Genomic DNA, 10,842 nt, shown 5'->3' on the forward strand with positions numbered 1-10,842 from the left:
GTGGGGTCTTCCCTCTTCGCCCGCCGCTACTGAGGAATTCTGACAGGCTGCACCTTCCCCTCTTGTGGGTGTGGTTTCAGCCATGGATGTATTAAGAGAGGTTTCAGGTTTCAGCGCCCCCAGCGCCTCAGAGCAGAGAATACTGATGATTTTTCCATGATTTTGAAAGGTAATTTTATATACTTGGCGATTTTTTTTTAAATCATTCAAATTTGGCTCGGTGGTTGGTAACACATTTGTCTGTGGTGTGACAAACCCAGAATGCATATTTAGTTTTGCTTTACACAGACTTTAAGACAAGCAAAATACAGTACTGGTTACCTCAGTCAGATGCTTTATTGATGTATATCTCGACATACCAGTATGTAAACTGTAAACTATTAAACATTCTTCCTTAAGACAAAAAGCAGTATTATATGGTAAGTCTGGTCAAAGGTATTCATCAGCTGACTTAACCACTTGCATTACACAAGACAATCACCGGGGAAACAATTCTACTCAGGGGGGGGGGAACAGGGTTGATTTAAAAATGTCCATATTCAACAAGCGCCCTCCTTCAAGTATCAATAGTTAAACCTCTTGAAGTTCCTAAATTGTAAATTGCAACATCTAAGCCTCACAAACTCTCCCTCAAAACACACACACCCAATGCCACACTGTTGATTATTGTGGTTTTGATGCCAGGACACAGAAATATTCCAGTTGCTGCTCTATTTCAGCGTCAGGAGACACGACTCCCATCTCCTCCAGGAACCTGTGAAGCAGATAATTCAGCTCAGTATTCGGTGGGGCACCACAGAAAAACATTCAAACACTTCATATTTACAAGATTATAAATCCCAGGAAGACTAGCCATTGGTATCAGCTAATGGGGATCCTTTTTAAATAAATAAATAAAATAAATAAATAAATAATAACAGACATGTAGAATTCATGCGTGTGTGGGTGTGAGTGTGTGTGTGTGTGTGGATAGATGACCTCTTCTGAGTATTAAGCAGCAGTTCTTCAGCAGTCTGGGGATCTTTCTTCTTGTAACCTTGGAACATGGACCAGGACTCGATGAAACCCACCAGGCTGCTCACCGAGATCGAGCTCACCCGAATATGCTCAATTCTGTCGTGTCATTATATCGACGTGTTATTGCATATAAAGACAATTAAACAATACTGTGACATAACAAAAGAACCTTTGACATCATTTAACTGTGCATTTAGCATCAATTCAAGACAGCAATAAATGTATGAATTTAATACAGTATCTGTCTTTGTAGGGACAGCAGATGATGGTATTGTGTTTAGCTATCACAGAGGTGTGTTTAGGTTAGCGTGGTAGTTACCTCTCTTTGTCGGGGAAAGGGATGGCTGAGTAGAGCTCCTGCAGCTTACCCTCAGATACAGCTACCTGATTGTTAGTGTATGGCAACAGCACCTGCCTCACCTGGAAGTGAATGTATATAAATGTTTAACTATTCCATTATTTGCATTGTGTCTGTCTGTCTGTATTAATTATACAAATGATATACAGTATATACATAAACCAACAAAAAAACAAACAAACTAGAACGGCACTCGGAGAGCGCAGACCTCCGCCAAGCTGCCCGAGTACGACTGCCCCAACTTGTACTTTTACATTTCTGTTTATGTGCACACTAAACAAGCAACATATAACGTTGTGAGATTTATAAAGTGTTGATATAGGCAGGTTTTTTTAAAATTTTGGGCAGAGCCAGGCGCTTCCAATATTCATGCTAAGTTAGTGATACTGCCACTCGCAAAGGTTTGCACTGAATTAGAGTCTAAACCCACCTCTTCATAGATGTGATTGAGTCTTTCTCCACAGTCCTTGTAGTGAAGTTTTGTGTTGGTGTCACTGAAGCCCAGCAGAGCGACACAACCCCGGGGTTTTAAAACCCGAGTTGCCTCAGCCAGGAACCTGGACTGGTCAAACCAGTGGGCTGCTGACGCTGCTGTCAGCAAGTCTACTGAACCATCTGGAAAAGGCAGCTCCTCCGCTGTCCCCTTCCTGCAGGGGCAACAAACAGGTCATACCTGGAACTCCACATTCTTCTGGAGTCCTTATTTTCAAAGAGTAATCACGTGCATCCATACGGAGCAACTCGCACACTCCTACCTGTATGTGATGTTAGGGTAGCCTGGCACAGCTCTGGCCTCCTCCAATTGGCTCTCACTGACGTCGATGCCCAACACTTCCTGGAAGTGCGGTGCCATTAAGCGGGAATTCTGACCTGTCCCACATCCCAGATCTACTGCCAGCACATGTGGCTGTCCCTTCTGAGGATGTTAACAGATATGCAGTGTCAATATGTTGAATGTTGCTTGATAAACTCTTGTTTAGTGCATCAAATAGGCAGAATTAATGCACTATGAACACAGAATGGGCTGTATATCCGCAGTGTATTTAGCATACCTTTTTATCAAGGTATTGAATGATGATGTTCTTGAGCTCATCTGGAGGTGTGAAGCGGTACTTTTGGTAGGCCGAGGCGTGATCCTTCCCCTCAAACAGCCGGTATGTCATGGTGTTGGCCTGTTTCAGAAAGCAGGATTAATAAAGATTCGGAGTTAGTTAAACCTGAAAATAGGGAAACTCTGGATTTTCAGTTCCATAAAGAGAGGTAACTTAAAGGTCCCATATTGTAAAAAGTGAGATTTTCAGGTCTTTTACATTATAAAGCAGGTTTAAGTGCTATAAAATTACTGTTAAACTATCAAAACGCTCAATATACAGAGAAACACAAACAGCCTGTATTTAGAAATTGTGCATTTGAAACGAGCCGTTAGGATTTCTGTCCATTTGTGATGTCACAAATATACAATATTTAGACAATTTCATTTTTAAACGTAAACATACTAAATGCGTCAGTTTATTTCCTGTTGCAGTGTATGTAAATAACAGCAGCTGACAGGAAGTAAACATGGATCCACACCGTTGCCTAGCAATGCAATTCCGTTGAAATGCACTAAGACGGAGCGTTTCAGGCAGAGGGTAAATAAACTGGAAAAACAAAGTTCGGAAACTTGTGTTTGGTCGATTATTTCTCTGTTGTTACAATGCTAATTGGCATTGTATTTTACATCGTTGGAAAGCCTGTTTATTTACCTTCGCGATGATGTCCAACTTGTAAGGATCATGCATTTGTGGGATGAGCAGCACAGCTGATTATGTGGGTAACGCCCAAGAAAAATTTGCCAAAATGCTCCGTCAATGGTAAACACATGGAGCCAGACACATTGTTTTATTTCCACATTCAATCAGTCTGCATCAAAGCGCCTACTGTATGTAAGCGAGTTAATCAGCGGAGGTTCACGTCATAATTTAAAGATATTTGTTTGTTCTGGTGCCTTCAAATTAAACTTGCGAGCCTGTGTTCACAACACGGGAAGTCGTGTACATGATATGCTTGGCGTTCAAGCGGTTAAGTCTGAGATCACCGCTGCTAAGCAACGGCAATATTAACGTCACTGTCGGCGTCTAGAAGCCACAGAGGCTAACAATTTAGCAAGCTAGCAAGTGGGTAACATAATGCAGGAAATGCAAAGGCATAATGACGGAGGAAGAAGATGAGGGTCCTGATCTGTTGACAATTTTGCACCCCTTACCAAAATGAAGTTTATTCAAGTGTGCTATTAGTATACTTCTTTTGAACTTGAAATAAGAGAGTATACTTTCAGTTTACTTTTTATGTACTTATCAGATATATACTTAACAAAAGTATACTTAAGTATTCTTGGCCCATACTGACAAGTATACTTAAAAGTCTAAGTATATTTGGCTTATAGGCCTACTTACTTAATCTTTTGATCAAGATATACTTAAGAAAAGTATAAGTATGTATTCTGGCCTTACAGGCCTACAGAAAAGAATACTTGGCTTGCAGTTGTGCTTATTAAAGTGTGTGAGAGTTTCTAAAAGGATGTTTTAATATAAATATACTTAAATTCATCAAGTTTTTGGATTCTTTGTTCACCGTAGAGGCATGCAAGAACAACACATTTAATATAATCTCATCACAAATCATCAAGTCAAATAGCAAAAGTCTCTTGATGTAATACATAAATCATTGGCTAAGTACTATAAGTTATATTATATTCTTTCATGAACTAAAAAGCACAGATGCTCACAAGTCCAAGTGAAGTTTCAAGTACTCTCTGACCTCTGCTCCGTAACGGTCTCCTTTGTTCCTTGTTCCTGTCTTGTTTGCCATTGTTTTGTTTCCTTCCTTTTAGCCTCTTTTACTTCTGATTTATCTTCTCCTCTTTTCTTGCACCTACTTATCCTCTGGCACGCTCACACACTCTGCACTATAATGCCAGCATTTAACTCTTCACCCGCTTCCTGAAGTGTAGACACACAGGGAAATAACCATACGTTCTCATACCGACGTCAGGGCAGACGCACAAGGCTACCCTTTGGTATGAGACGCACTAAGCTTTCCACTTACCTTACAATTGTAAACCCATCCACGTCAATATTGAACGCTCAGGTAAAGTGTGGCAGTGTGGTGACGTCGCTTTAAGAGTGAAAAGAGAAACACGGGGCGAGTGGGAGGGATCCGACAAGCACAATAAGGCTTTCATCCAAGAGGCCGCTGTTCGTGTTACAGTGTGTTATCAGTTGTTCATTCATGTCCCTGGTTCAAAGTTCAGAGTCATTTTCACTGTACAAACGTGGTAGTTTTAAGCCCAACCATGTTGTTTAAAGAGGTTTTATTCCCTGAACCAAAGCACGTCTTTTTGTTGACTTCACAACACTAAAGGTTGTGTAAAGGAAATTCAGAGTTTTGTTTCTAAACACATTATAAATGTTGTAAAATAATGACTGAAAACATGTTGCAAAGGCAGTGAACATTGTAGTACTGGATTGTGCCGTTAAACTGTTTTTTGCCAGTTTTGTGTTCAGGATTTTTTAGGTGGGGCTGAAATCATGGCTCGATGACGCAGTGGAGACACCCTCGCCCCGAGCCTTTCCAAGCCTACCGAACGCCTCGGATGAAATGCGCGCAGCGGGGGCCAGCCAGCGCCGAGTTTAATCCCCCAGGGGACTGCGCGACAGGGGCCATTACTGGCCTCACACCGTCCACGGGCTGAGCCTCGATCAGAAGGACTCAGGCCCCATTTTCCTTCTTTTTTTTTAGCTCTGGCTTTTCTGCCTGTTTTGCTTTTTATTTTAAAAGACTTTATTAATTTTTTACAAGTTTACAGAAAATGAGGGAATATATATAGGATGTGAAATGGATTACAATCATAGAAAAAATACAAAAAGAGTCATACAAATAAAGTGCTGTGCAGTGAGATCATTGATTGTCCGTTTAAAGGCCCCTCCTTGAGCGCACAAGGTTCAAGGTGTATTGAAAAAGGCTGGGACACGGGCGGACACGGGCCCTGGGGCATGGGTAAATCACAATGTTCAGGGTATCAAAAGTCCAGTTGGTTCCATGGGACGGTCTGGTTCTTGTCTAAGGTTCTCCTCCTTCTGAGGTCAGTCTGTATTTGCAGACTTTAAGCATGTGTTTACTGCGACCGAAAAGAGTGACTCACAAATCAGTATATGACGAGCTGGGATATGAGAACGTGTTGAATTAACCCGAGTTACACAATCACTTACAGAATAAATCAAACATGGGAGTACAAAAGGAAGAGTTACACATGATAGTAAAACTGATTCTTTTGTATAGAGAAACACAAAACGTGCCTTACTAGTTGAAAGCTTCTCTGGACGCTGCAAGTGTCTTCATAACTCAGCTGCAGATTAGTTTATGATTCCTGACTGAGGCAGGGCCTCTTGCTTATTAACCCCTTCACAGCCAGAGAATTTCCACAGATTGTATTTTAACAGCTGCATGCTGACATAACAATGAATTGTGAAATCAGAACACAAAATAGTAGAAAACACATTGTCTTTTAGTTACTAAAAGGGCTGTCAATCAATTAAAATATTTAATTGCGATTAATCGCATGATTGTATATTGTTAATCGTGATTAATCGCAAATGAGTCACATTTTTTATCTGTTCAAAATGTACCTTAAAGGGAGATTTGTCAAGTATTTAATACTCTTATCAACATGGGAGTGGACAAATATGCTGCTTTATGCAAATGTATGTATATATTTATTATTGGAAATTAATTAACAACACAAAACAATGACAAATATTGTCCAGAAACCCTCACAGGTACTGCAATTAGCATAAAACAATATGCTCAAATCATAACATGGCAAACTGCAGCCCAACAGGCAACAACAGCTGTCAGTGTGTCAGTGTTCTGACTTTACTATGACTTGCCCCAAACTGCATGTGATTATCATAAAGTGGGCATGTCTGTAAAGAGGAGACTCGTGGGTACCCATAGAACCCATTTACATTCACACATCTGGAGGTCAGAGGTCAAGGGACCCCTTTGAAAATGACCGGCTCACTGTACATTATCTCTTACTTACCGATGGGCTTGGGGTCGGGAAAGGTACACCAACCTTCCTTCTCTATGTTTGCTCTCTCTCCCTTCATCTACGCTCATCGCTTATCGCGTTAAAAGTTAACAGCCCTAGCTACTTGTGCTGGCGCACCACCAGTATGTGCTCACATACATTTTTGCAAGTTTTTTGCCGTCACACAACACACTTTTATTGCATTTTTATGACACAGCATGATTTCTTATATAAGTGCATGCATTTTAGTTAACAGCCTGGTGTCAAAGTTGCATTACCACCCATAAATCTCTCATGTGCTCTCTTTTATCTTAAAGGTCCCATATTGTAAAAAGTGACATTTTCATGTTTTTTATATTATAAGCAGGTTGACGTTCTATATAAATACTGTGAAAGTATCGAAACGCTCAATCCACAGAGAAATACACACAAAACATGGACCCAAGCTGTTGCCTAGCAAAGCAATTCTGTTGCAATTCCTTTGAAATGTACTAAAACGGAGCGTTTCAGACAGAGGGTAAATACAGGTATATTCAAGCAGACAGTATGAGGAAAATAAAGTTTTTTTTAAACATTAAAGTATGTAAAAATACAAATATGAACCTGAAAATGAGCACGATATGGGACCTTAAAAATAATCTTGATAAAAAAATGTTACTTTCTGACCATAAAATCCGGGGGCGGTGCTTGGTATTTCCTCAACATGGCTGCAAGGTCACAAACGTTCTCATTTTACAGCTAATTAGTACACTACAAGATGTTTCTAAAAACATTTGAGACATTTTGAGCGCAAAATACATTGAATAAAAATGCGAGAAGGTCACTAAGTCAGTCATCTCTGTTTTTACAAACCAATGGCTATTGCTGGTTACACTTGTGTCTGTCAGAGTTTGTTGTTCATCCTCTTGACCGTTTGCTAAACTGAAAAACATGTTTGTTTTGGTTTGGTTACCCAGGATGGCCCTCCAGGGTTAGCCGAGCGTGTTTAATTGCTCTCTAGGGATAATGGCGATAATGGCCTGTTGACCATTTCCAACTTAGTTATTCTACATTAATAACCTTTGAAAAATAAAGTCTACCCTACCCCCGTCCCATGGGCTCTCATTAGTGTCGACATCATCAAACATAGCATCAGAGGCGTCGAGCGAAACCCATATTTATCACATCTGATGTCTTTTCTCATTTTCTTTCACTAAATCAGATCTAAAGCCAGTACGCAGCGACACTGTTCCCACTAACACCTGGTGAAGGTACTCTGGGGATTTCCAGGCAGCGGTGGGCATTAAGAGGGCTGAGGGACTAATAAAAGTTATTACAGTAACCTTGCATCACTCATGTCTTGTGTGTGTGTGCGTGTCTGTGTGTGTCTGTGTGTGTGTGTTTTGAAAAGTATATTATGTTCTTAAAGATAAGCATCACATGTGTTTCATAACAATTTTTTTTTCTTTTGACCCCTCTGATTACCTCAGATTGGTACACAGGACTGTACAGGAGTTACTATTGGATACTTGTAGTAGGTTGCACCAATGCCTTATTATGAGGTTTACATGTTTAGAGGTCCCATATCATGCTCATTTTCAGGTTCATATTTGTATTTTGTGTTTCTACTAGAACATGTTAACATGCTGTAATGTTCAAAAAACACTTGATTTTCCTCATACTGTCTGCCTGAATATACCTGTATTTACCCTCTGTCTGAAACGCTCCGTTTTATTGCATTTCAACGGAATTGCAACGGAATTAAGTTACTAGGCAACAGCTTGGGTCCATGTTTACTTCCTGTCAGCTGATGTCATTTACATACACTGCAACAGGAAATAAACGGGGAGACATTTAGAATGTTAATGTTTGAAACTGTGTAATGGTCTAAATATTGTATATTTGTGACATCACAAATGGACAGAAATCCTAACAGCTTGTCTCAAATGCACAATTTCTGAATTCGGGCTGTGTGTATTTCTCCGTACATTGAGTGTTTTGATAGTTTAACAGTATTTTTATAGCACTAAAACCTGCTTTATAATATAAAAGACATGAAAATCAATTTTTTTCCAATATGGGACCTTTAAGTTATTATTTGGTCAATCATTTCTAGTGAAGAATCTTCCATAATGCAATCCTTGCAGACCAATAGGTAGGCTAAATATTATGGCTGTCTAAGTCAACGTGATACAACACGTTAACGCAAATTTGTTTTAACGCCACTAATTTCTTTAATCGCATTAACGAAATCGATCTTAAAAGTTAGAGCTAGAGTGAAGCATCATAAGGCACCAATCATGTCATACTCGCTTGTCGCGAGGGAGGTTAAATAACGCTCCAAAGTTACGCTAAATTTTGGCGAGGAAAAACTAGCATGGCCATTTTCAAAGGGGTCCCTTGACCTCTGACCTCCAGATATGTGAATGTAAATGGGTTCTATGGGTACCCACGAGTCTCCCCTTTACAGACATGCCCACTTTATGATAATCACATGCAGTTTGGGGCAAGTCATAGTCAAGTCAGCACACTGACACACTGACAGCTGTTGTTGCCTGTTGGGCTGCAGTTTGCCATGTTATGATTTGAGCATATTTTTTATGCTGAATGCAGTACCTGTGAGGGTTTCTGGACAATATCTGTCATTGTTTTGTGTTGTTAATTGATTTCCAATAATAAATATATACATACATTTGCATAAAGCAGCATATTTGTCCACTCCCATGTTGATAAGAGTATTAAATACTTGACAAATCTCCCTTTAAGGTACATTTTGAACAGATAAAAAATGTGTGATTAATTTGCGATTAATCACGATTAACAATATACAATCATGCAATTAATCGCAATTAAATATTTTAATCGATTGACAGCCCTAATATTAATGTGTAAAGCCCATTGGGCTAAAAATAGTGACCACTGCAGACAAAATGCATTTATCAGGATGATTGTCTTTCAATTAGGTGAAACTATTGAGCTGTGTCGTAACCTGATGACCTAAATAGACACTGTTAATTGATTTACAATAATAAATATATACATTAATCGGGATTAACTATTGACAATCATGCGATTAATAGCGATTAAATATTTTAATCGATTGACAGCCCTAGTAAATATACAAAAACACACATTCAATGAGTTCAAAGTACTGACTTGTACAGGATTTGGCATTAGGGAGGCAACTTCAGGGTTTTCCATCCTACGAAGGTGGATCACTTCTTACCGGGGTAGATCACCATGGTAACTGATGCTGAACAGCTGACCTGCTCCGGAGCAGGTTATGTTCCAGATAAGAGATCAACTCGTATAAAAGCACCTCCTACTTACCAATCAGAGCTCGGTGCGGGGATCGTATGGTAATATTACACACATATGAAGAAGTTTAAATCATAATCCAGGCTGAAGACAACACAGTTTAAACTGACAGACGCAGGAAGGACAGCTGGATTTATGCTGTGGTGTTTACGGCTTTGAATTATATTTTTAGATTTATTTTTTTTAACTTGCTCTTGAGTCCGTTCCACACCACCGGAGAGGGGGGACGCAGCTGAAAGAAGGTTGAAATAGTCACACACGCCACATTTTTGTCAATGGACATATTGAGGTGTAAACCATTCATCCAATACACCTTTAGAGCTATTTATATCTAGACGACTATATCTGACTTTTGAGTATTCCGTTAAATTAAGTCTGTTAATTTCACTCACACATCGGGAGTTCTTTCTTTTGCCAGCTGTCCTCCCTGCATTTGGCAGCTTCAACTGTGTTACTTTTAATCTGGATTTTGTGTTTAACTTCTTTGTATTTGTCTAATATAGTTTGCTCTACCTGTGGACTTGTCCATGATTGGTCATGAACTGCAAACCCCGCCCCGTTCATGTGAACGCTCTGTAGCCAGACTGAGAAACCCTGGGTTGATTTACTGAGTTGACAACCAGCGTCGTAGGACTGTTTATTGTGATCTCGTTTGGTATATTTTTTTGTTCTTTGTACTTTGCACCGCTAACTTTTTACAGCCTTTTTACTAACATGTGTTTTTTTTTTGGAACTGTGATGCTGGAAACTTGAATTTCCCTCGGGATTAATAAAGTTACAATCTATCTATCTATCTATCAGCTGTCAGGATGTAAACATGGACCCAAGTTGTTACCTAGCAATGCCATTCGGTTGCAATTCTGTTGAAATGCGCTAAAATGGAGCGTTTCAGACAGACAGTATGAGAAAAATAATGTGTTTTTTGAACATTAAAGTATGTAAACATGTTCTAGTAGAAACCCAAAATACAAACATGAACCTGAAAATGAGAATGATATGTCCCCTTTAAACTAGAGATACTGTTAGTTTAGGTTATGTAAGTCAAATCATTGTATCTACAATGTAATTAGGTAAAAATAATCTTGTTAAAAAAAGTTAC

The 10,842-nt window shown here is 39.5% G+C and overlaps 1 protein-coding gene across 3 annotated transcripts; it reads right to left on the reverse strand.

Moving 5' to 3' along the window:
- Window positions 1-306: 306 nt before the first annotated feature.
- On the reverse strand, window positions 307-5,762 carry zgc:162396 (uncharacterized protein LOC555292 homolog). Of its 3 annotated transcripts, none has more exons than XM_037789148.1 (7): window positions 5,718-5,762; window positions 2,428-2,547; window positions 2,131-2,291; window positions 1,806-2,022; window positions 1,337-1,437; window positions 979-1,113; window positions 307-754 (listed from the first exon to the last, which is right to left on the reverse strand). In XM_037789148.1, exons 2-7 carry the CDS (start codon window positions 2,536-2,538, stop codon window positions 664-666), a joined length of 816 nt encoding a protein of 271 aa, XP_037645076.1. In that variant the 5' UTR covers window positions 2,539-2,547; window positions 5,718-5,762; the 3' UTR covers window positions 307-663. The 3 variants fall into 3 exon arrangements, with proteins under 3 accessions (XP_037645076.1, XP_037645075.1, XP_037645074.1); XM_037789147.1 differs by lacking the exon at window positions 5,718-5,762 and adding an exon at window positions 4,463-4,670; XM_037789146.1 differs by lacking the exon at window positions 5,718-5,762 and adding an exon at window positions 4,175-4,418.
- Window positions 5,763-10,842: the final 5,080 nt, after the last annotated feature.

This window comes from Sebastes umbrosus, chromosome 13 (assembly GCF_015220745.1).
Source record: "Sebastes umbrosus isolate fSebUmb1 chromosome 13, fSebUmb1.pri, whole genome shotgun sequence".
Taxonomy (NCBI): Eukaryota; Metazoa; Chordata; class Actinopteri; order Perciformes; family Sebastidae; genus Sebastes; species Sebastes umbrosus.